Below are 25976 nucleotides of genomic sequence, written 5' to 3'. Positions count from 1 at the left end.
ACACAGCACATAAAGACAATAAATACCAAGTGTATTTCTTTGCAATTGAACAACTGAAATTGAAGGGTAGAAGGGGGGACATTAATAAAATGCTTCTACAAAAAGAATGCAGATGGATACATGAATTACAGTCTGCATCCCCAATGAGTTGAATAGTACTTGATTAACGTGATCGCCATAGTAGGTATGCGGTTAGCACTTCCGCTAACACATGTCATTACCATGGCAACCTAAGACTATAACAGGCAGACTGAACGGCTGGGCCGGCCCTATGCCTTGACGAAGTCACGTACTAGTAACGAAACGTGTTGGTGGGCGTGGTCTGTGTGTAAGGGCCTTAGACTGTGGGAGTTACGACTTACGACTTGCTTCTTAATTATAATTTAAACTCAATTTTGTCACGGGGGGCTTCAACTTGGTCAATGGACACATTGTTGTTGTGATATGATATTCACACACTAACAGACAAGGAGAGTTTTGAGTATCACCCCCTACGCTTTTTAGTTACATGACATTGGAACTATTTACGCTGTGACACATTGTGATACACTGTATCTCAGATTTATTAAGCAAGCATTGAGTGAATGAAGATATTGATTGTTTTTCACATAGTTATGCTCTTTATGAGATGAATATAGATAAAGAGGAATTGATATAATACTGTGCATGTATATATGGTGTGTAAAGATATAGGGAAACAGTTAGAAATCGGCTGACTGGGTTTGATCACAGCAGTACGCAGGCAGGAGGACGCCTTTGAGCGCATAGACTGTTTGCACTGCATGATTAATTACACCCTACACTATTTTCTACTCACTCCTCCTCGCATTTTTAGGACTCTACCCAGGCCAAATAGCCCATTTTTAGCCCCATTATTTTTAAATTATTAGTTGGATCATTAATACCTGACACTATAGGAATGGAAGTTCCATACCCATTTCCCTATTGATCCAATTTGGTAACTTGTTCATTTGTGCATATATGTTTAATAAAGTGTTACTCTCTTTCTATTAATTTAATGATACTGCCCTTACCAAGGTTGCTAACGATCTTATTTCTGCTAAAAATAATGGCCACTATTCTTTACTTATCTTACTTGACCTCTCTGATTCCTTCGACACAGTTGACCACCCCCTTCTCCTACAGACCCTTAGCTCCTTGGCCTCTGTGACACTGCTCTTTCTTGGATTCTTATCTTTCTCACTTTTTCTGTGTCATTTGCTAGTGACTCCTACTCTCCAATGCCTCTGTTTCTTGGAGTACCTCAATGATCTTTTCTGGGTCCTCTACTCTTCTACATTTATACTTCTTAACTGGGTAAACTTATCAACAGTTACGGCTTCAAATATCATCTCTATGCTGATGACACCCAGATCTACCTCTCCACCGCTGCTCTCTCTCCCTCTGACCTTTCTCATGTCAGCAATTGCAATAACTGGTATTTCTTCCAGGATGGCCTCTCACCACCTAAAGATTAACATGTCCAAGACTGAGCTCCTTCTAATCCCCCCCTCAAGCTCTACGCTGGCTTCTGACTTTTCTATCCCTGTCAACGGCATCACCAAGTCTGCTGCCTCAGAGTTACACTTGACTCAAATCTATCCTTCATACCCCACATCCAATCACTTTCTTCATCCTGCTGCAACCACCTACGCAATATTTCCAAGATTCACCCTTTTCTGAGAGCTAACACCACAAAGTAAATAATCCACTCCCTTGTTATTTCCCAACTTGACTACTGCAATAATACTGGCCTGCCTCTCCCCCCTTCAATCCATCCTAAATGCCTCTGCCAGGCTAATTCACCTTTCCGTTGCTCTTTATCTGCTGCACCTCTCTGCGAATCCCTTCATTGGCTCCCCATTCACAGCAGAATATAATTCAAAATCCTCACCCTTACATACAAAGCTCTCAATAACTCCACTCCACACTACCTATCCTCTCTAATCAACAACTATACTCCAGCCTGCCCACTAAAATCCAACAATGACCTGCTCCTTGCATCTTCGACCTTGCATCTTCGATATCACCTCTTCCCATGCTAGACTGCAGGACTGTGCAGCACCTTCCCTCTGGAACACTCTCCCTCATGCTGTCAGGCTTTGCCCTAATCTTTCTTCCTTTAAATGCTCCCTGAAGATTTTTTTGTTCAGAGAAGGCTACCATCCAACTCAGTAATAAATTAATTTCAATTACCTAACATTTCCCTCATATACCTCTGCATTAACATCATACTCAATCTTGCAGTCCTCATCTCCTGTTTCTCAACCTCCTACCCTTCCAGATTGTAAGTTCCCATGTGTTTGTAAAATGTTGTCGTCTCTTACAGGTTTGATATTGTTTTATTTACATGAATTGTACCCATGGACAGCGCTGTGGAATATGTTGGCGCTTCATAAATAAAGTATAATAATAATAATGGTAATACTCATTGGCTGACAAGTACTTCCTATCAATGCTTATTGGCTGACAGGTACTTCCTGTCATTGCTCATTGGTTCAGAATCAATGAGCACCATCATAAAAGCAATAGCAACAAGTACACAACTTATACTGTACTGTATTAGATTTTATTTAAGTGTAAACAGCTTGACTTAACATTCATTTTAGGATAAATAAAAATCCACGTTTCTAAAGTATGATAGTAAAATGTACAGTGTCCCTTTAAAGGCCAGTGATGTGTATTGATAGAACATTATTACAGTTTCTAGAACATCAGATAACAACTCAAATCACAGATCTTTAACCACTTTTTCTGCTAAACCCTTTTTCACCCCAGTGCTGAGCCATATTTGAGCTTTTTTTGCAACCTACATATAAACCCTACTGTAAGTCACAGTTCAGTAAGTGACCCACACATATTATATATTGTTTTTTTCATGACATGTGAGATAGCTACAGCAAAAACTGTAAACACCATGGCCTCTATTTATCAAGCTGTCACCCGCAAATACGCTGAAATTCCGCAGCGTATTTGTGATGAGCCCGATTCCCCTTAGTTATCAAACCCTACAGACTGGCAAAAGTAGAATTTAGTGACGTAACATACGATCCGCCGGACTTAGTCAGACACAGATCGATGCTTACGTCACTCCAGATGTTCTGAATGCAAGTTCGGCACTATCTGACTACTTCTGCTAGTTATCAAATAACTTGCAGGTACGCTCAGCACTATTCTGGCCCAGCGTACCTGGTTTTCAATCCGTCGCCCTGGAGGCGGCGGATGCCATAGGAATCAATGGGAGTCTGAAATCAGTGAAAGCTATGTTCGCTGCTGCCCGATATCCCATTGATTCCAATGGTAATGTCTACACCTAACACCCTAACATGTACCCCGAGTCTAAACACCCCTAATCTGCCCCCCCCACACCGCCGCAACTAAATAAAGTGTTTAACCCCTAAACCGCCGCTCATGGACCCTGCCGCAACTAAATAAAGTGTTTAACCCCTAAACCGCCGCTCCTGGAGCCCACCACAACTAAATAAAGTGTTTAACCCCTAAACCACCGCTCCCGGAGCCCACCGCCACCTACATTATATTTATTAACCCCTAATCTGCCCCCCCCTACACCGCCGCACCACCTACATTATATTTATTAACCCCTAATCTACCCCCCCTACACCGCCGCCACTATTTTAAATTTATTAACCCCTAAACCTAAGTCTAACCCTAACCCTAACACCCAATAACTTAAATATAATTTAAATAAATCTAAATAAATTATTCCTATTTAAAACTAAATACTTACCTATAAAATAAACCCTAAGATAGCTACAATATAACTAATAGTTACATTGTAGCTATTTTAGGATTTATTTTTATTTTACAGGCAAGTTTGTATTTATTTTAACTAAGTACAATAGTTATTAAAAAGTTATTAACTATTTAATAACTTCCTTGTTAAAATAAATACAAATTTACCTGTAAAATAAAACCTAACCTAAGTTACAATTACACCTAACACTACCACTATAATTAAATTAATTACCTACATTAACTACAATTAAATAAAATTAAATAAAATTATCTAAAGTACAAAAACAAACAAACACTAAATTACAGAAAATAATAAAATAATTAAAAGATTTTTAAACTAATTACACCTAATCTAATCCCCCTAATAAAATAAAAAGCCCCCCAAAATAATAAAAAGCCCTACCCTATACTAAATTACAAATATCCCTTAAAAGGGCTTTTTGTGGGGCATTGCCCTAAAGTAATCAGCTCTTTTACCTGAAAAAAAGTACAATACCCCCCCAACATTAAAACCCACCACCCACACACCCACACACCCAACCCTACTCTAAAACCCACCCAATCCCCCCATTAATAAAACCTAACACTAACCCCTTGAAGATCACCCTACCTTGAGAAGGAAAAATCCTATTGGTTGATGCAATCAGCCAATAGGATTGAGCTTGCACTCTATTTGCTGTTCCAATCAGCCAATAGAATGCAAGCTCAATCCTATTGGCTGACTGCATCAACCAATAGGATTTTTCCTACCTTAATTCCGATTGGCTGATAGAATTCTATCAGCCAATCGGAATTGAAGGGACACCATCTCTGATGACGTCACTTAAAGGACCCGTCATTGTTGAAGAAGTCGTCGAAAGAAGAGGATGCTCCGCATCAGATGTCTTGAAGATGGAGCCGATCCGCGCCGGATGGATGAAGATAGAAGATGAAGACTTCTGCCCGGGTTGGATGAAGACTTCTGCCCATCTGGAGGACCACTTCGCCCGGCTTCGTTGAGGACTTTGGCCCGGTTGGGTGAAGACTTCTCAAGGTAGGGTGATCTTCAAGGGGTTAGTGTTAGGTTTTTTTTAAGGGGGGATTGGGTGGGTTTTAGAGTAGGGTTGGGTGTGTGGGTGGTGGGTTTTAATGCTGGGGGGGTATTGTACTTTTTTCAGGTAAAAGAGCTGATTACTTTGGGGCAATGCCCCACAAAAAGCCCTTTTAAGGGCTATTTGTAATTTAGTATAGGGTAGGGCTTTTTATTATTTTGGGGGGCTTTTTTTATTTTATTAGGGGGATTAGAGTAGGTGTAATTAGTTTAAAAATCTTGTAATTATTTTATTATTTTCTGTAATTTAGTGGGGGTTTTTTGTACTTTAGATAATTTGATTTAATTTTATTTAATTGTAGTTAATTGTAGTTAATTTAGGTAATTCATTTAATTATAGTGTAGTGTTAGGTGTAATTAATTAGGTTAGGTTTTTTACAGGTAAATTTGTATTTATTTTAACTAGGTAGTTATTAAATAGTTAATAACTACAGGGAGTGCAGAATTATTAGGCAAATTAGTATTTTGACCACATCATCCTCTTTATGCATGTTGTCTTACTCCAAGCTGTATAGGCTTGAAAGCCTACTACCAATTAAGCATATTAGGTGATGTGCATCTCTGTAATGAGAAGGGGTGTGGTCTAATGACATCAACACCCTATATCAGGTGTGCATAATTATTAGGAAACTTCCTTTCCTTTGGCAAAATCGGTCAAAAGAAGGACTTGACAGGCTCAGAAAAGTCAAAAATAGTGAGATATCTTGCAGAGGGATGCAGCACTCTTAAAATTGCAAAGCTTCTGAAGCGTGATCATCGAACAATCAAGCGTTTCATTCAAAATAGTCAACAGGGTCGCAAGAAGCGTGTGGAAAAACCAAGGCGCAAAATAACTGCCCATGAACTGAGAAAAGTCAAGCGTGCAGCTGCCAAGATGCCACTTGCCACCAGTTTGGCCATATTTCAGAGCTGCAACATCACTGGAGTGCCCAAAAGCACAAGGTGTGCAATACTCAGAGACATGGCCAAGGTAAGAAAGGCTGAAAGACGACCACCACTGAACAAGACACACAAGCTGAAACGTCAAGACTGGGCTAAGAAATATCTCAAGACTGATTTTTCTAAGGTTTTATGGACTGATGAAATGAGAGTGAGTCTTGATGGGCCAGATGGATGGGCCCGTGGCTGGATTGGTAAAGGGCAGAGAGCTCCAGTCCGACTCAGACGCCAGCAAGGTGGAGGGGTGGAGTACTGGTTTGGGCTGGTATCATCAAAGATGAGCTTGTGGGGCCTTCTCGGGTTGAGGATGGAGTCAAGCTCAACTCCCAGTCCTACTGCCAGTTTCTGGAAGACACCTTCTTCAAGCAGTGGTACAGGAAGAAGTCTGCATCCTTCAAGAAAAACATGATTTTCTTTTTTTTTTTTTTTATATATTTATTTATTAACCAAAAGCAAGATAACAGCCTTACAAATTGGCTTACCTTTCACCACGCAGGGTATACCGAAACAAAAATTTAGCCCAACAATTTGGGCTAGCATTTCACCACGCAGGGTGTTTACGTTGATTATAGAATAACAGAGTACTAATACAAATAAGTTAAATTTTAACTTAAAAGAATCCGTAGCCTAAAATCAGATGTGTTTTCAACTTTCAATTTAGACTCTACCTCTGTAAAACATTCAATTACCCTGTTGACACTATGTCGCTATAAAAAAGTAAAAACCCAACCTATAGAAACTTTACAGTAGTGGCTGAATAGTCTAGAAACATTTTTCCAAATGTATACCTTGCTTTTGGGGCTTTTACCTATTATAGTGTAACCCCATCTAGAGACAATACTAAAAACAAAATCAACTAAACAAAGAAACAATAAGAAAGACGTACAACAAGAAAAACCGGACAGACAAAGAAAGAAGAAGAGAGAAAAAAAAAATAAAAAAAAAAAATATATAAATAAGCCCCCCCCAAGTCCACTTCCCTCCTCTCAGTTGCCGCAGGTACTATTTATTTTGCCCAGTATAGTTACCTTACCCTGTGTTATCAAATTAGCCCATACCCCACTCTTGGGGTATCATGTTTTTTAGCAAAAGTAACATGAATTCGGGGGAATTTTGTATGGGTAATATGAGTTGCTTTTGTGCTATCATTGGTTTTTCCCTGATTATATTTAACCATTTTGAGAAGAAATCCTTAAGTCTCTTCTCTGAATAGGGTCTAATATTGAGTAGCTCAATCGTCATCTGAGTATCCATTGTATTAATAAATTCTTTCAAACTAGGTTCTCCTGGTGCTTTCCAATTTTTAAATATTATGTTGCGGGCGGCTAGAATAGCCAGATTTATAAGGAGTTTGTCTGGTTTATTATCTCCTTCATCATATAACAGGAATACATTGACTGCAGTTAATGATATTTTAGTGCTTAAAAATTTATTAAGCCAATAATTAATTTTGCCCCAAAATTGCAATACTTTTGGGCAGGCCCAAAGACAATGGATAATGTCAGCGGTCTCAGCTTTGCATTTAAAACATTTACAACGCAATGCATTATCGGCCCATTTATTAATTTTGTCCGGAGTTAAATAATAGTTATTTAATAGTTTATATTGAGACTCTTTCCAACTATACACTGACGTGGCCAAATCCAAGTTGATAAGACTTTTTTTAACCTCTTGTGATTGCACCTGCGGGAAGTACCTATTTATATAGATTGTAATTTTTTCCACATGCATCGTCCCGGATACGTTACATAACATATTGTACCATATTGAGATTGATCTCTTCCCAGCTTTATATAATTTTAATCCAGAATCTATTTCTGGCCACTCCCACTCAGTCCCGTAACGTTGACATAGTTGATTAAAATAACTCCTACTCTGTAGATAAGCATAAAAGTTTTTAGGATTCAATTGAAACTCAATTACCATATCTCGATATGACTTGATATATATTGTATCAGCTTGTCTGAATTGGGACCAATTCTTTAAACCTTTCTCCCTCCAAATTTTATATACCGGGTCTGACAGGCCGGGCAGAAAGTCGGGCATACCCATAATAGGACAAAAACTAGAAATATGATATTGACAGTTTAAGAGGGAGCAATATTTCTGCCAAGCTATGACATTCTTGAATGTTAGTAAATTGAAAATGTTGTTAGGGATTGAATTTTTATCTGTGTGCAGTAATGATTTAAGATTATAAGGCATAATTACTTCTGATTCCAGATTATAGTAGGTGACGTAGTCCCCCTCTACCAGCCAGTCTACTGCAAATTTGACTAGGGTCACCAGATTATATGTTTTAAGGCAAGGAAGTGCCAGACCCCCTTCTTTTCTACGCTGAATCAGTTTGTTTATAGCCATACGGGGTTTACCGTTGTTCCAGAGAAATTGAGATATTGATTTATTGTATCTATGTAAGTCTAATCTTGATATGAATAGAGGCAAGTTTTGAAGCAAAAATAACAATTTAGGAAATATAATTGTTTTAATTACCATTATCTTTGCTGAAAGTGACAATTTGTACATACTCCATTTGGCTAGATCTTGAGGTAGTTTATCCAGTAAGTTTTCATAATTTATTTTGTACCATTCATTCGGATTTTTGCTTATGTTTATACCTAGGTATTTTAACTGTTGCACTTCGTGAAATCCGTGCTTAGTATAGCTCTTATCATTTTTCTGTAGCCAAAGGATCTCCGATTTCTGCAAATTCATTCTATACCCAGAAAATCTGCTATAGTTTCCTATTATACTAAGACATTTTGGAATGCTTTCAGACGTTTTATATAGATACAATAGTAGATCGTCTGCGTATAGGGAAATTTTAATACACTGCTTGCCAAGTCGGATACCTGTTAACTCTTGCCTTAAAAGAATTGCCAGAGGTTCGAGGGAAATATTAAACAGAAGTGGCGACAGCGGGCATCCCTGTCTTGTCCCTTTATGTAATGTTATATATTGCGAGAGTTCTGCGTTTACTAGTAATTGTGATCTGGGGTTATTATAAATAGCTTTGGTTAAATTAAAGAAATTACCTTGCAGGCCGAATTTATCAAGAGCCGTGAATAGATGGTCCCATGTAATAGCATCAAATGCTTTTTCCGCATCTAGTGCAAGGAGGGCCAGGCCACCTTTAATGCTTTGCTTATGTCCCAAAAATTTGTTATAATAGAAGTCTATTGTTGTCAGTATGCGGCGTATGTTTCTAACCACGTTCCTGCCTGGCATAAAGCCTGCCTGATCATGATGTATAACCTCACCTAACACCCTTTTTAATCTGTCTGCCACTATTGCCATCAAAATCTTATAGTCTACATTCAGCAAAGATATTGGTCTATAAGACCCTAATTCTTCACGATTTTTACCTTTCTTATGAATCAACGTAACAATTGAACTCGTGAAGTATTTTGATTGATTGCCATTATTAACATAGTAATCATTATAGAGTTTACCTAGCATATCAACAATATCTACTCTGATGCTTTTGTAAAATTCGGCTGGCAGCCCATCAGGGCCCGGAGCTTTATTGTTTTTCAATTTTTTTATAGCTTTATCTATTTCCCTTTCAGTTATTCTTTGATTGATCTCCTTGAGAGCCGCTGGTGAGACTCTGGGCACTGTGATACTTTGCCAAAATTTGTTTTTAGCAGCTGTATCTATATCTTCAGCAGAATACAATTTTTGGTAGTATCTAAAAAATGCTTGTCTAACCTCCGACGCCTTTGTATATAATCTAGCTCCTTCCCTTATATTTGAAATCATATTTTTATTATTTCTTATTTTAATCAACTTTGCCAAATACCCTGCACACATACCCTTCGGGCCTTGAAAGGTCGCCCTTGCTTTTAGATCTTCCCTGGTCCATTTCTGTTTTAAAAATATTTCTCTTTCCTCTCTTGACTGTTTGTATTTGCCCCATGTGTTGGGTTGTGGATTGGACAAGTAAGTGTTATATGCATTTTTAAGTTGTTTTGCTAGTTGAACCTCACGTGCCAGGAACTTCTTTTTTAATTTTGACATGTAGGCCACAATCTCCCCACGGAGTACTGCTTTGCCTGTTTCCCAAAGAATCTCTGTTTTATCAGCATAGCTAGCATTATTGGCTAAAAAGATTCTCCAGGCATTAGTTAACCAATTACAGAATTTGATGTTATTACACATGTACTTTGGGAAGAAAAAATTATTACAGGTTCCTGTTTTTCTAGCTCTTATTTTTAACCCTATGATTGCGTGATCTGAGAGGAGGATCTCGTTAATCGAGGTATCCATGTCGCGTTTGAGGAGGGATCTATCCACTAAAAATAAATCAATTCGTGAAAAGTTTTTAAAAGCTCTAGATTCACAGGAAAAACTACGTTCATCTGGGTGCTGTATCCTCCAGATATCCTCAACCTCTAAGTTCTTCAATAAGCTTCCAAAAATTTTTGCCTCTTGTCTATATTGTTGCTTATTTGCTTGTTTAAATCTATCAACAACTGGATTTAGAGTCATGTTAAAGTCGCCCATAATTATTAAATTTTGCCCTCGCAGAGGAAATAGTTTTTTCTCTATCTTACTCCAAAAGATTTTATCACATTTATTGGGGCCATAAATATTACAGAAGGACCAGACACAATTGTCCATTCTAAGCTGTACTATAATATATCGGCCCTCCGGGTCAAGTTCACTTTTAATTATCTCATATTCCAGATCTCTGTGGAACAGGATGGCTACTCCACGACTACGCTTATCACAAGGTGTAGCAATAATTTCTTTTATCCAGTTAGCCTTAAGTTTTGCAATTTCTGCCGTTTTTAAATGAAGTTCTTGTAGGAAAATAATATCTGCTTTTTGTTTTTTCGCTAATTTGAGAACATTTTTCCTTTTAATTGGGGAGGTGATCCCCCCCACATTCCAAGACACTAAGTTATACATATCTTAGCCCACTCGTTGTTTGTTATTCTTATATGTATTATACTGCAGACAAGAGTGCGGGGGCTTGGGAGAGAGTGAACCGGGAGAGGAGAGAGAAAAGAGAAGAAAAAAAAAAAAAAAAAAAAGACAAGGAAAAACAACACCCAACACTTAAGGGGGTCCAGCGGACTATTTCCAATGGAGATCCCCAAAACAAATTTAAAAACACATAGATATAACCAGCAATAATGCAATTTTAAAGCAAATACCTTCTGCATAAAACTCTTAACGCTATGATCAGGATATTTAATTACACTATAGAGTTTTGTTTTACTTTTATTCATTAATAACTTGTTACTTATCTTCTGATCTTGTCACTTTTAATGTTACGGGTTAGAACCTGTAAATTATGCTCTACAAAAAATGCTTTAGCTTCTATGCAATTGTTTAAGGCCACATTGTTACCCTCTGTGTCTTCTATTATTATCTTAGCTGGGTATCTTAAACTAGCTTTGTAGTTGTTCTGAATTAAGGCTGTACAGAATGGCGCCATACTCTTTCTTTTATCTGCTGTTTCTGCCGAATAATCTTGGAAAAGGTATATTTGAGTATTTCCTATCATAAGTGGGTTGTGGTTTCTATATGCCCGCATTATATCTACTTTTTCCTGAAAGTTTAAAAATTTTACCATGACCATTCTTGGTCTCGTATATCCGTCTTGATATTTTATGCTGGAGCCTGTTCTATGAGCTCTTTCTACCTGAAATTTTTCATTTTGTAAACTTAATCCAAGTAATTTAGGTAGTGTTATAGCAGCGAATGTAGATAGATCTTTATATTCACTAATTTCAGGAAGGCCAACTATTCGAATGTTACTTCGTCGGGATCTATCCTCTAAGTCTTGAATTTTATTTTGTAAAATTTTAATTGTTTCATCTGTTTTTTTAGTCGCTGTCTCTTGTAAATTAGTAACATCCTCCAATTCTGATACCCGTCTCTCTACCTCAGAGATTCGTGCTGCAAAGTGTCTAACTTCTGTCGTCAGGGCCGTAATCTCACTTTTTAAGGATTCAAACTGTGGCATTATCATATCTGCTAACTTGTCTAATATTATTTGGGAGTCAATCATAGTCCCATCTTCGTTTGTATCTAATTTTTCGGAGTTTTCCTGTATTGGTTTAATTTTTTTATCTTTTTTTACTGGCATGGCTGGTGATCTTACTTTTACATTTGTGATATATTTTTCCATACCCTGTTAATGACTAGAAGCTTATTATGTGAAAAGTTCCTATTCTTAATAAGATAGTGATTTTAAGTGAAAGTGATTCTAGTGGTGAGAGAAATCCCTCCCCCCTATGTGTGTGAGCCGTGAGTACTAATGTCCTAGAAAGAAAGACAATCAAAAAGTGTGTTTATGTACAGCTTCAGAGGAGCTGTCTATATGTGTGTGTGTGTGTAAGTATAAGTATAAATATATATATATATATATATCTTTTTTTATTTTTTTTTTATTTTTTTATTTTACTCTTGATTTAAAACAAATTAGAAAAAAAGAAAAAGTGAGAGAAAAAAAGAAAAAAAAGACAATCCAGATATGTCAACACTAAAGTGGATTTCAAACGTGGAAGTATCTGTATACATATGGATACCAGATCATTAACTACAGGGTATTTTCTCTTACAATAGCTGATCACACTATTCCCTATTTGGGGTAGCTATATACAGTTTTGCCATAAGCCTTAAGATGGGGTTAATCCGGCAGACTTTTGACCAGGTTATAGGAAAGACTGAGTACAGGCAAGCACTGGAGTATAGGATGCTTTTTATCCCCTTATTTGAGGACGGGCGAGACTTTATCTTGGGGGTTTGCTGATTGTCTGAGGCCAAAATATTTATCTGTTTCACCCACATACCTTAAACATCAATTCCAGCTACAGTAAAGATCCTTTTACAGCTTATTGTATCAGAGTTTAGCCTAAAATGGAGAGTACAATTTGGAAGGCTTATTGTTACATCCTGCAAACCAAACCCTAATGTAACAAGATTAAAGTATTGCAGCAAAAACCCTTGAAAGGGAAACTTTAAATTATCCGCATAAAAAAAAGAAAAAACATACAGTGAAATACATCTTAGAAACTATTAAATGTATCACTCTTTCTTGAGAGCTTAATTAGCTTTGTTATAGGTCCATATAAAGATGTGGTAGACCTTTTTTTTTTTTTTTTGCTTAAGTGTCAGTCCAGAAATTTACACATAGATCCCTTTTGTATAGCGTCAAAACAGTTTGATCAGAGAGGGATATTGATGCAAAGTACCTAGTGTGTCCTGAGGCTATGCCACAGATTTGTATTTAACAGATTCAATCTTGTAGAGTGTGGTGCACAGGGGTTAAGCTGATAATACTTGCGATTTTCGGGATGTTTCTCTTTGCTTGGACTCAGTCCTCGCGTCAGCCTGTAACTCTGCTTAGGCTCCCACAGGACACCACGCCGCACAGGACACCTCCCCCGCGGCGTAGATACCTGCTGCCGCCGTCTGCCTCTGGATACAGGAAAAAGGCTTTAAGCTGAAAGTTCCCTTTTTTTCCTTGCTTCTGCTCCACTGCTTGCACCGTGTCACTCTCTCACCGACTTTACTTTCCTTTCCCTGTGCTTCTGTCTGACGGGCTGTGCCTCAGGACACCAGGTCATCTGTTAAAGCTGGTATCAGCGCCACCTGATTAGTGCAGGCGCCGGGGGCTTCCTCTTTGCAGCCGGATACTGTGCTCCAAATCCCTGGGCAGCTTTGCAGAGAAAAAAACCGCCAACAGGATCAGTTGCTGCTTGTGTAGCGTTGGTCACGCTCTGTCTTGCAGAGCCTGCGCACCGGATGTTGACGTGTGCGTCTCACAGGAAGCCTCCCTCGAAAAACATGATTTTCATGCAGGACAATGCTCCATCACACGCGTCCAAGTACTCCACAGCGTGGCTGGCAAGAAAGGATATAAAAGAAGAAAATCTAATGACATGACCTCCTTGTTCACCTGATCTGAACCCCATTGAGAACCTGTGGTCCATCATCAAATGTGAGATTTACAAGGAGGGAAAACCGTACACCTCTCTGAACAGTGTCTGGGAGGCTGTGGTTGCTGCTGCACGCAATGTTGATGGTGAACAGATCAAAATACTGACAGAATCCATGGATGGCAGGCTTTTGAGTGTCCTTGCGAAGAAAGGTGGCTATATTGGTCACTGATTTGTTTTTGTTTTGTTTTTGAATGTAAGAAATGTATATTTGTGAATGTTGAGATGTTATATTGGTTTCACTGGTAAAAATAAATAATTGAAATGGGTATATATTTGTTTTTTGTTAAGTTGCCTAATAATTATGCACAGTAATAGTCACCTGCACACACAGATATCCCCCTAAAAAAGCTATAACTAAAAACAAACTAAAAACTACTTCCAAAACTATTCAGCTTTGATATTAATGAGTTTTTTGGGTTCATTGAGAACATGGTGGTTGTTCAATAATAAAATTAATCCTCAAAAATACAACTTGCCTAATAATTCTGCACTCCCTGTATTTAATAACTATTGTACCTAGTTAAAATAAATACAAACTTGCCTGTAAAATAAAAATAAATCGTAATATAGCTACAATGTAACTATTAGGTAAGTATTTAGTTTTAAATAGGAATAATTTATTTAGATTTATTTCAATTATATTTAAGTTAGGGGGTGCTAGGGTTAGGGTTAGACTTAGGTTTAGGGGTTAATAAATTTAATATAGTGGCGGCGGTGTGGGGGGCAGATTAGGGGTTAATAAATATAATGTAGGTGGCGGTGGGCTCCGGGAGCGGCGGTTTAGGGGTTAAACACTTTATTTAGTTGCGGCGGGGTCTGGGAGCAGCGGTTTAGGGGTTAATACATTTATTAGAGTTGCGGTGGGCTCCGGGAGTGGCGGTTTAGGGGTTAATACATATAATGTTGGTGGCGGTGGGCTCCGGGAGCGGCGGTTTAGGGGTAAAACAGTATAGTATAGTGTGGGTGTTTAGTGACAGGGTAGCAAAAAAGCTGTGAAAAAGCCGAAGAGCAGCGAGATCGATAACTGTTAGTTAACAATAGTCTGCTGCTCATCGCCCCGTACTTGGTGTGGGGCTTTTTGACAGCTTTTTTGATAATTTGGGAGAACGTATTCAGGTCCGCAGCAGCAATGTTAGGCGATCTTAGGCGAGCGTATTGGTGCCGTTGAATGCAGGTAAGTTGACAGCTTGATAAATAGAGGCCCATGTATATCTTTGCTTAGATTTTAGTAAATAATACAAAAAGTGACCACTGCGGTTACGGTAATCTCCTGACTAAATTGTCATCATGGGTAGCCACATGTGAAATAGGGGCCCACACAGGCTTTTGGGGGTAAATATACATTAGAGAGGCCCCATTGTGCAGTACAGAAATAAAGCACTTTGTTTTCTTGCAAGGTGTTTACCGTTACCACAGTGATCAACTAACTTTACAGACAAAAGTCATATATTTTTTAAGAGAGGGACTTGTCTGCTAGAAAATAAACTTTATTAGGGGTCTCTAGACATAACATATTATTTTGGTTGCACATGGTTGTGATGTGACCACTTGTGTATTTTGTGATGTCACCAGCATTCCCATAAAGCATGTGAGTTCCACCCACTATACCACCAACAATTCTCTGCCTATAGTGCGGGGAATCATTGAAAACAGCTTTTGATTGGCCAGCCCCCTGCATGACAAAAAGGGCTCATTATGTGCATCGAAACAGTCAAACAAGGGATTTTATCATTTCAAATACATTGTAAAGACACAAAAAATCTACAATTTGGGGCTGCCCACTGCTTATTAAAGGAGTTGAAATGATTGTTGTTTTTTCTTGTTGTTTTTTTGTTTCATGAAAGTTTTGTATACATGTCTATTTATTTTAATGGAACAGTAAACAACTTGCAATTATTAAACTTGTATTGCAATAGAATAACATATCAGCCAAGTCTAAATGTTTTTAAATGATGTAAAATGCATTGTTTTGTAGGTGTTATCAGTTAAAGCCCATTAGGGACAGACATGTAGCAAGGTTTGCCTTAAGAAGTCACCAGGTGCATTTCAAGTTATGAGAATTAGAAATTGCTAAATTTTTAGAGCTACATTACATGAAAAGGGGGCATAATAAATAATGAACATATATTGCAACGTTGTTTAATTATGCATAACTAATCTCAAGGTAGCTATAAAATCCTACCTCAAGAATCCTATATATGTAATATGCTGAGAGTACAGTAAATACAGCTTATTTCTCTCTCTTAATTTCTCTAGGTTATCACAGTAAAATCATCTGGAACTGTCCTGCTGAATGGTATCTATGCACAGATACCTCTAGTCACAGGTACCTATTATGTTTTTGAATTCAAGAGTTTATTCCCTCTACAGTATTCCTTGCTCACAAATCTGCATATAAAAAAACAGCAATTAAAGGGACAGTTGTTTTGCCTTTAACATGTTTCAAATGCCTTGTTATACCAGCTGCTGAGTATAAAATGTATGGGAAGTTGTTCCTTTAGGGTTAATCTTGCTTATTGGTGGCTACCCAGTGGGGTAGCATGGGGGGGCACAGGGGCAGTTAAAATTGGGTGGGGGTTGCTTGTGAGGGAGCCGCCTGCCAATTCATAAGGTGCGCTACTGTGCACACTCACAAATGCATCATGGGAGTTAAGCCACCAATAAGCAAGCTCTATCAAGGGTGCTGAACCTAAAATGGGCCGGCTCCTAAGCTTTACATTCCTGCTTTTTACATTTAGATAGCAAGAGAACGAAGAAAAATTAATAATAGGAGTACATTAAAAAGTTGGGCTTAGTATCCCTTTAATCTTGACTTTAGTGTCCATTTAAAGGCAATGTAAATAAATATTTTGTACACAATATACATTTGCGTAAATTATACATTTATTTATATTTGAACATATTTATCGATTTGTTTCAGGCATATTCATTCCTGAGCTTTAACATCTTCTGCATTCTTTCTTCAGAAAATATTGCAGTTTTCACGCCATCCTCTTTCTATTTGATTGTGCAAAGCTTCAGTGGGATACAGATTCAAGTTCAGCTGTCTCCAGTTATGCAGCTTTTTGTCATTTTGGATTCTGAATACCAGGGAGACACATGCGGTAACCTAAATATCCATGCTTTATATATTATACTCTAGGGAATAATAACTATATATTTTATATTTGCCGGAGATGTCTATCAATGAGGTTTAATGAATACAACTAAAATGTCATGGTACGAATATGTGGTATGTTCTAATTTACCCCTTAACGACTTAATTGCCCTTTAAGAGCGGAAACTGGAACATAATTCTGTCCTTAAAGGGACATAAAACACTAAATACATTTCACACACCTCCCTCTAATTATGTGCGTCACCATGTTGGAACTTAAGTTACATTGCAGGTATCTGAAGGAGATTTGCTGCACATGTGCAAACACATCAGCACTGGAATGCAATGATAGGTCGCTTTCAACATGGCTGCATCCATAGCTAGCAGGAGGAGGAGCAGGGCCGGCTCAACCATGGGGCCAAGTGGGTTCAATGGACCCAGGCAGCACTTGACAAGGGGCAGCACTTCAGTGACTAAATTAGACCCAGACCAATGCTGTCTTCTGTCTCCGTGGGGGGATTCACAGGCTGCCAGCACTCTAATCTCATCATGCACAAAGACACAATACTGGTCAGGGGTGACATTTACAGTGGGACAAGTGTATCTCTTACCTAACTTCCTTCCCACTTGTTGTGTAACTGTGCATAAGCATTAGTTGCAAGCAGGTAGGCAGGCTTAGTAAGGTCAGCGGCCAGGCCTAATAGGTTGATATGCTAATCAGTAATGTTACTACTGGGGAGGGGGCGTCATTGCATTCTCAGAACCAGGCAGCACAATATCTTGAGCCGGCCCTGAGGAGGGGAATAACCTCAATATTATGCATATAAAATATATTTAGTGTTTAATGTCCCTTTAAGGGGTTAATAAGTACATGTATTTTGCATAGAAATAACTGCTCTATGGAAGATCTCCATATTTTATCTTATTTTGTATTTTTATAGAAAGTGTTTTTCCCCCCAAAAAACTTACATGGTCTAGCGAAACTTGCCCATATTAAACAAACACTCAGCCAGTCGACAGATTGGTAAAGAGACATTAACCCATTCTGCGCCCACCTGGAGATTTCAGAGTTATTTGAAATGAAATGCTAGATGTAATAAACGAACCAATTACACTTGATGCAACAATAAGGCAAACTGTAATTAAGATTTATCTTATATTTGCTTTAGAATAAGAGGTACAGGGGTCAATTTATTAATATGCGAGGGGACATGATACGAAGTAGCGTATTATGTCTGCTGCACATCGATAAATGCCGACAGCATACGCCTTTGGCATTTATCATTGCACCAGCAGTTTTTGTATTTGATCGGTTGATTTCTGTCCGCAGCCTCAGAGCAGACGGACAGGTTATGGAGCAGTGTTCTTTAGACCGCTTATTCATAACTTTGTTTCCGGCGAGCTTGATAAATTGACCCCACAGTATCCTGTGTACAAATTAATCCTCAGCCCCTATTAATGAAGCTGCTTAAGCTGTTTAACGCTCATGTGGTCTTTATTTTCAAGAGTAACTCACAAATATAATAAAAAAGTCTGGATCTTTGCAAAGCAAGACAAGCCTCTCTTGTGGTATCTTGTGTTCTTCATGCTAAGTCCATGAAGGTCACGTTACTAGTCTCTCTATAATGAATCACCTAACATCCCTCTCAAGACACCGTAGAATACATAAGCATGGCCATGCTGTTCATGGTTTTTTCACGGTTCGCAGGTCTTTGTGGAGACTTTAACAATGTGCAGACAGATGATTACCGATCTCTGAGTGGAGCTTTGGAAGGGACGGCCGCAGCCTTTGCTAACACATGGAGGAGTCAAGGAGATTGCACTGATGTGAAGGAAATCTATGAAAACCCCTGTTCACTCAGCGTGGAGAATGGTATGTGAGGTGCAAACTGATGCTCTACACTAGACTAACAGATGCAACTGGTATTCATAGTATTGGAGCAAACACATGAAACTGAACGTTATGATATGGAGTCACTGTCACACATGCCTTTTTTTTGATGAAAAATACATTGTCCCCTTTTTCAACAGAGAGATATGCTCATCAGTGGTGCTCCCTGATCTCAGATACCAATGGACCCTTTGGCTCTTGCCACACTGCAGTGAATCCATCAATCTTTGAGAAGGTCAGTAGTAACTAAATTCATATTATCAGTTGTTAGGTCTACACTACACTGTCAAGTCTAGTTGTATTGTGCGTTATACACCAGTCATTCATGTATTTAGCACTGCAAAATATTGTGACACTTAACAAATAAAATATATAAGTATTATATATGTGTTCATTTTTCACCCATAGAACTGTATGTACGACAGCTGTAACTATGAAAAGAGTGAGGACAGCGTGTGCGCAGCTATGTCATCCTATGCTCGAGCCTGTGCTATCGAGGGCATCGCTCTGTATGGGTGGAGAGACACCTTCTGTGGTAAGTACTGGATATAAAACAATTTAAGTTCCCCTATGTGACAAAGACCCTGTAACATACCTCCCAGCAGTTCCAGGACAGTATCTAGTACCAGGAGGCTGAGTCAGGGAGACCCATGATGGGAGTGGCTGCAGGCTGATAGGCCAGGTGATCCTCATTGCATGATGTGGGTGAGTCTGTGATTGTCTGGAGGCGGGGCTAATCAAACAGTTTGGAGTGATTGACGCAGCAGGAACAGAGCTCCCACACCATGACTATTCTGCAAAATGCAAGATGATTGTGTGCTCTGTTATAATTAGATTATGCTGGCACTAATTAAAACTAGGGCCCTGTTCTCTAAAGCTCTCTGGTCTGGCAAGATTCTGTAAGACTCCTTGGTCATTATAATGAGACCCTTCACTGATTGTTTTAAAGGCATTTTTACCTTGTTTGTTGTCTATCTTAATAAGTTCAATAATACGCTTTAAATGATTATTTTGTACGCTTAACAGCGCCTTTTGTTTCCTACAACAATATATGTGCCTGGAGAACAGCGGTGCGTAAAACCTAAGCTAGTTATTTTTTATGCTTTGAATGAGTTTGAATTGCCATGAGATATGACAAAATGCTTTAATATTGCCTATAACTGTCACTTTCATCGAATTAAATGGGCATACAACCCAACATTTCTCTTTCATGATTCAGAAAGAACATGCAATTTTAAACAACGTTCAAATTTCTCTTGGTACCCTTTGTTGGAGAAGCAGCAATGAACTACTGGAAGCTAGCTGACAAATCTGGGGGGGGGGCAATGACAGGAAGCATATTTGTGCAGCTACCAATCAGCAGTTAGCTCCCAGTTCTGAATGGCTGCTCTGAGCCTACCTAGGTATGCTCTTAAAAAAAAGTATATCAAGAGCAGGAGCAAATTAGGTAATAGAAGTAAATTGGAAACTTATTTAAAATTGTATGCTCTGTCTGAATCATGAAATAAACTTTATTGGGTGTCATGTTCCTTTAACACATCATTATAATAAGTTATCTTGGATATTTCAAGGACATTTTTTTTCTATTACTTTCTCATCATTAATTACTATTATCCAGAGTAGCTGAGAACTGATTCCCTATAATTTCATTAGATCACAATGATAATTTATGGACTAGTTGTATTAATCCATAAACATGAAACAGCCATTGGTATCAGTTATGTTTGGTCGCTATGACAACGGATCTTTATTTCACTGTTTTCCTCCACTTAGGTAAATACACTAAGGATTGCCCTAAGAACTCTACTTACCAGTACTCCATAAAGACCTGCCAGAAAACCTGCCGCTCTCTGAGTGAGCCTGACCCCAGCTGCAGTGTTCACTTCATCCCATTGGACGGCTGCGGATGCCCTAAGGGAACATACCTTGATGACAGTGGGTCTTGTGTTCCGGCCCAAAGCTGCCCATGTTACTACAAAGGCTCAGTAATCCCTGTAGGAGAGACCATCTATGATAATGGTGCTATGTGGTAAGGAACAGGGATACTCAATATAAATGGTGTTGCAAAACACTGATTAACCCCTTAATGACAACTGACATACCAGGTATGTCATGCAAAAACTAACAGTTAATGACAATAGACGTACCTGGTACATCAGTTATCTAACAGAGTGCTGGAAGTGATCGCAATTGCTTCCAGCAGCTCTCAGGGTATTGCAGTGATGCCTCGATATGGAGGCATCCTGCAATACCTTTTTAGAAGACTCTGATGCAGAGAGAGCCACTCTGTGGCCCTCTCTGCACCGGTAGCAATGGTGTCGTTCGTTGGTGGGTGGGAGCATAACAGGAAAGCGGGTGGGCGGCCCATCGCTACCCGGCATCCAGTTCCTGTAAGTGCAATGTACACGCCGGGTGCCGGGAGCGTGCGGGGGGGGGGGGGCCTGCGGTGGTGCTCGCGCGCGTGTGTGTGTGTGCGCTTGCACATTAGCCACTGACACCAATGAGGTGGAGAGGGGGGAAAAAAGATTAAAAAAAATTAAATATAAAAGGATCTGGGACGGGGAGGGGGATGGGGGTATTGTGGGGGGCTGCTACACTACAGAAAAAATTAAAAAGTGCAAAAGAAAAAAAAATACTTTTGTTTTTGGGGGCAAACTGGGTACAGGCAGACAGCTGCCAGTACCCAAGATGGCGGCAATTAGGTAGGGGAGAGGGTTAGAGAGCTGGGGGGGTGGGGATCAGGGAGGTTGGGGCTAAGGCAGGGGTCAATCACAGCTAAAATATGTTATTTTTTTTATTTAAAAAAAAAAAAACAACAACCTCCTTTTATTTAGTACTGACAGACTTTTTGCCAGTACTTAAGATGGCGGGGACATTTGTGGGGTGGGGGAGGGAAAAGAGCTGTTTGGGAGGGATCAGGGGGTGGGATGTGTCAGGTGGGAGGCTGATCTCTACCCTAAAGCTAAAATTAACCCTGCAAGCTCCCTACAAGCTACCTAATTAACCCCTTCACTGCTGGGCATAATTCACGTGTGGTGCGCAGCAGCATTTAGCGGCCTTCTAATTACCAAAAAGCAACGCCAAAGCCATATAGGTCTGCCATTTCTGAACAAAGGGGATCCCAGAGAAGCTTTTACAACAATTTCTGCCATAATAGCACAAGCTGTTTGTAAATACTTTCAGTGAGAAACCTAAAATTGTGAAAAATGTAAAGTTTTTTTTTTTTTATTTGCTCGCATTTGGCAGGGAAATGGTGGCATGAAATATACCAAAATGGGCCTAGATCAATACTTGGGGTTGTCTACTACACTACACTAAAGCTAAAATTAACCCAAAAGCTCCCTACAAGCTCCCTAATTAACCCCTTCACTGCTGGGCATAAAACACGTGTGGTGCACAGCGGCATTTAGCGGCCTTCTAATTACCAAAAAGCAACCCCAAAGCCATATAAGTCTGCTATTTCTGAACAAAGGGGATCCCAGAGAAGCATTTTCAACCATTTGTGCCTTAATTGCAGAAGCTGTTTGTAAATAATTTCAGTGGGAATTGGGAAACCTAAAGTTTGTGACAAAATTTGTGAAAAAGTGAACTTTTTTTTAAAATTTGATCGCATTTGGCGGTGAAATGGTGGCAGGAAATATACCAACATGGGCCTAGATCAATACTTTGGGATGTCTTCTAAAAAAAAATATGTACATGTCTAGGGATATTTAGGGTTTCCTGAAAGATATTAGTGTTCCAATGTAATAAGCGCTAATTTTGAAAAAAAGTGGTTTGGAAATAGCAAAGTGCTACTTGTATTTATTGCCCTATAACTTGCAAAAAAAGCAAAGAAGATGTAAACATTGGGTATTTCTAAACTCAGGACAAAATTTAGAAACTGTTTAGCATGGGTGTTTTTTGGTGGTTGTAGATGTGTAACAGATTGTGGGGATCACAGTTAGAGAAAGTGTGTTTTTTTTCCATTTTTTCCTCATATTTTATCATTTTTTTATAGGAAATTATAAGATATGATGAAAATAATGGTATCTTTAGAAAGTCCATTTAATGGCGAGAAAAACGGTATATAATATGTGTGGGTGCAGTAAATGAGTAAGAGGAAAATTACAGCTAAACACTTACACCGCAGAAATGTAAAAATAGCCTTTGTCCTTAAGGGTAAGAAATTGAAAAATGGTCCGGTCATTAAGGGGTTCAACCAAAAGAGATTCCAATAAATATATAATGAAGTTGTTTACGGTAGTATTAAAAGGACAGTATACTGTAACATTGGTTTTCCCCTTAAAGTGATGGTAAATTTCAGACCTTAAAGGGACATTCCAGCCAAAATTGGAATCCACATGAACACATTACAGTTTTGAATATAAACATTTTTCTAATGTACATGTATTAGCAAAAGTGTGTCTAAAAAAAGCTATAGCTGTTTTAAATGTGTATTTAAGTATGCACCATGCACCAGCATTTTAAACACAGCACCTGCTCATAGAGCCTACAGTGCTTGTACCATCTGGTAATGACTCAAGTTGTTAATTGCCAATACATGTATTTTGAAAATATGTTTCTATTCAAAGATGTAATTCATATATGTGCATTTAAATTTTGACTGGAATGTCCCTTTAAGAATGTTGTCATGAAAAAAATAATATTAGTGTACAAGCAAAACCGCTTAATTATGAAAAAGTGTGTAGTATATATATATATATATAAAAAAAATATATTTATTATCTTGCTTGGTATCTTCTGTTCATCCGCCCCCCTTCATTTCCTCTTTTGGTTGGGCTGTGACATAGAGAACAGTCCCACCCACTCTCTACATAGGCTTCCTAAGGGCTGGACTTCAAGACACACACACTGATTAGATGTTCATTGGAATTGTCATTAAAAAAAAAAAGTTCATCCCAGTGGGCCGGCATAGTATTGTAATAGAAGCATAACTATAGGCACAGATTTAATTATTTTGACAAATAGATAAAAAATAAAAAAAAGGAACAGAGATACTTTTTTTTAATGGCAAAGATTGCATATATTGCATTTTATTAACTAAAGTTTACCATCACTTTAATGTGTTTCCTCCTTTAGGTTTATTTTTGTATATGAAATAATTTGTTTTGCTCTTTGAATCCAGTTTTTAGGGAGATCAGACGTCCTATTCTTATTACTTTCTACACACAGAAATTCTACTTTATCTATGTCTGCATACAAATGCCCAATACTAAGAGAACAAATTGGATGTAACATTTTAGTACACATCACTCCAATCCCCCACTGGGAGTGTAATGTCCTCTGCTGTCTTGTTTACATAACTTTTCTATAGCTATATTTAAGTATTGAAAAATTCAGTATAGGTGGCAGATTCAACAGGCAACATGAACTATTTCAACTGACAAAATAAAGGTAAATTATATAGTTGTAAAATACTTAATACACTCCAGAGAGTAAAATTGACCTTTGGGAAGAAATTAATAGGGGGCAGTTTTACAGCACACTATCCCTTTAAATAATGCTTTGAATTTAAATTAACATATAATCAATTCTGTATATATATAAAAAAATTACAATGAGATAGTACACACTGAATGAGGTGTCTTATAAATGTAGACATTTTGTTCTAAAGAACTGAATGCAGTTATTAAATGCAATAACACAATGCACAATTAGAGTAATGTTTCTCAAATCAGTCACCAGGACACATTAGCAGAATCAGCAGTACTTTATTATTGCATACAATCTTGCTTGTAAATATGTGTTTAATCCTTACAAATGCTCCTCAGCAAGAGACAGCTGGTAAACCAATCAGGAACGGCATATGCCGTTATCTGCTTAGGACTGGCTTGGGAATTCACCTGTTGTGAGAAATGATCTATGTGTTACCCCTTGGCAGGAGTTAAACACATACACTATATGGACAAAAGTATGTGAACATCTGACCTACCTTCACACTTGTATGTGCTTGTTGGGCATTAATATGGAATTGCCCCCCCCCCCCTTCAGCCACAACTCTACTGGGAAGTCTTTACACAAGATTTTTGCCCATTCAGCAAAAGAGAATTTGTGAGCTCAGGCACTGATGTTGAATGAAGTTTGTCTCGGAATCACCATACCAATTCATCCCAAAGGTGTTTAATGGGGTTGAGGTCCAGGGGTCTATTTATCAAGCTCCTTCAGGCTCGCCAGAAACACAAGTTATGAAGCAGCGGTCTAAAGACCGCTGCTCCATAACCTGTCCGCCTGCGATTGGCCGCAAATCTGCAGGGGGCGGTATTGCACCAGCAGTTCACAAGAACTGCTGATGCAATGATAAATGCCGACAGCGTATGCTGTCGACATTTATCAATGTGCGGCGGACATGGTTCGCTTTAGCGGATCATGTCCATCCGCACAATGATAAATGGACCCCCAGGTCTCTGTGCAGGTCACTCAAGTTCCTCCCCACCAAACCATGTCTTCATGTACCTCCCTTAGTGCACAGGGGCACAGTAATGCTGAAACAGGAAAGGGTCTTTCTCAATCTGTTGCCACAAAGTTGGATGGACCAAAAATATCTAAAATGTCTTTGTGTCCTGTAGCATTAAGATGACTGTTTACTGGAACTAAGGTTCTTAACCCAAACCCACCCTGAAAAACAGCCCCAGACCATTATGCCTCCTTCAATAAACTTTATAGTAGGCACTATGCAATCCAGTAGGTAGTTTCCTTGGTATCCGTCGCACACGACTCTAGACAACACATTTCTACTGCACCAGTAGCAGCATGCTTTACCGCACTCCAGCCGATGCTTGGCACTGCCCACGTTGATGTGAGTACAGATGCTCAGCTATGGAAATCCATTTCATAAAGCTCCCAATGCACAGTTCTTGTGCCGATGTTGCTTCCAGAGGCAGTTTGGAACTGTAGTGAGTGATGCAACAGATGATAGGCGATGTTTACGCCATACGTTCTTCAGCACTCATCGGCCCTGCTCTGTGAGTTTGCGTGGTTTACCAATTTATGGCTGGGCTATTTATGCTCTTAAACGCTTCCACTTCACAATAATAGCACTTACAGTTGACCGAGGCAGATCTAGTAGGGCATACATTTCACAAACTGATTTGTGACGAAGGTGGCATCGTATGACAGCGTCAAGTTTAAAGTCACTGAGCTCTTCAGTAAGACCCATTGTACAGCCAATATTTGTCTATGAAGTTTTCATGCAATGTGCTGGATTGTATGCACCTGTTAGCAATGGGTGTGACTGAAACTCCTGAA

The 25976-nt window shown here is 38.8% G+C and overlaps 1 protein-coding gene across 1 annotated transcript in view; it reads left to right on the top strand.

Moving 5' to 3' along the window:
- The window catches only part of LOC128636210 (mucin-5AC-like), a 146802-nt gene that overhangs the window by 40559 nt on the left and 80267 nt on the right, over nucleotides 1-25976 (top strand). The window contains exons 11-16 of the mRNA XM_053689254.1: nucleotides 16000-16069; nucleotides 16710-16847; nucleotides 18549-18713; nucleotides 18872-18966; nucleotides 19140-19266; nucleotides 20505-20760. Of these exons, the coding sequence (XP_053545229.1) occupies nucleotides 16000-16069; nucleotides 16710-16847; nucleotides 18549-18713; nucleotides 18872-18966; nucleotides 19140-19266; nucleotides 20505-20760 (851 nt within the window). The remainder of the gene's footprint in view (nucleotides 1-15999; nucleotides 16070-16709; nucleotides 16848-18548; nucleotides 18714-18871; nucleotides 18967-19139; nucleotides 19267-20504; nucleotides 20761-25976) is intronic.

Source organism: Bombina bombina, chromosome 7, assembly GCF_027579735.1.
Source record: "Bombina bombina isolate aBomBom1 chromosome 7, aBomBom1.pri, whole genome shotgun sequence".
Classification (NCBI taxonomy): domain Eukaryota; kingdom Metazoa; phylum Chordata; class Amphibia; order Anura; family Bombinatoridae; genus Bombina; species Bombina bombina.
This window is presented reverse-complemented; position numbering and strand designations above follow the sequence as displayed.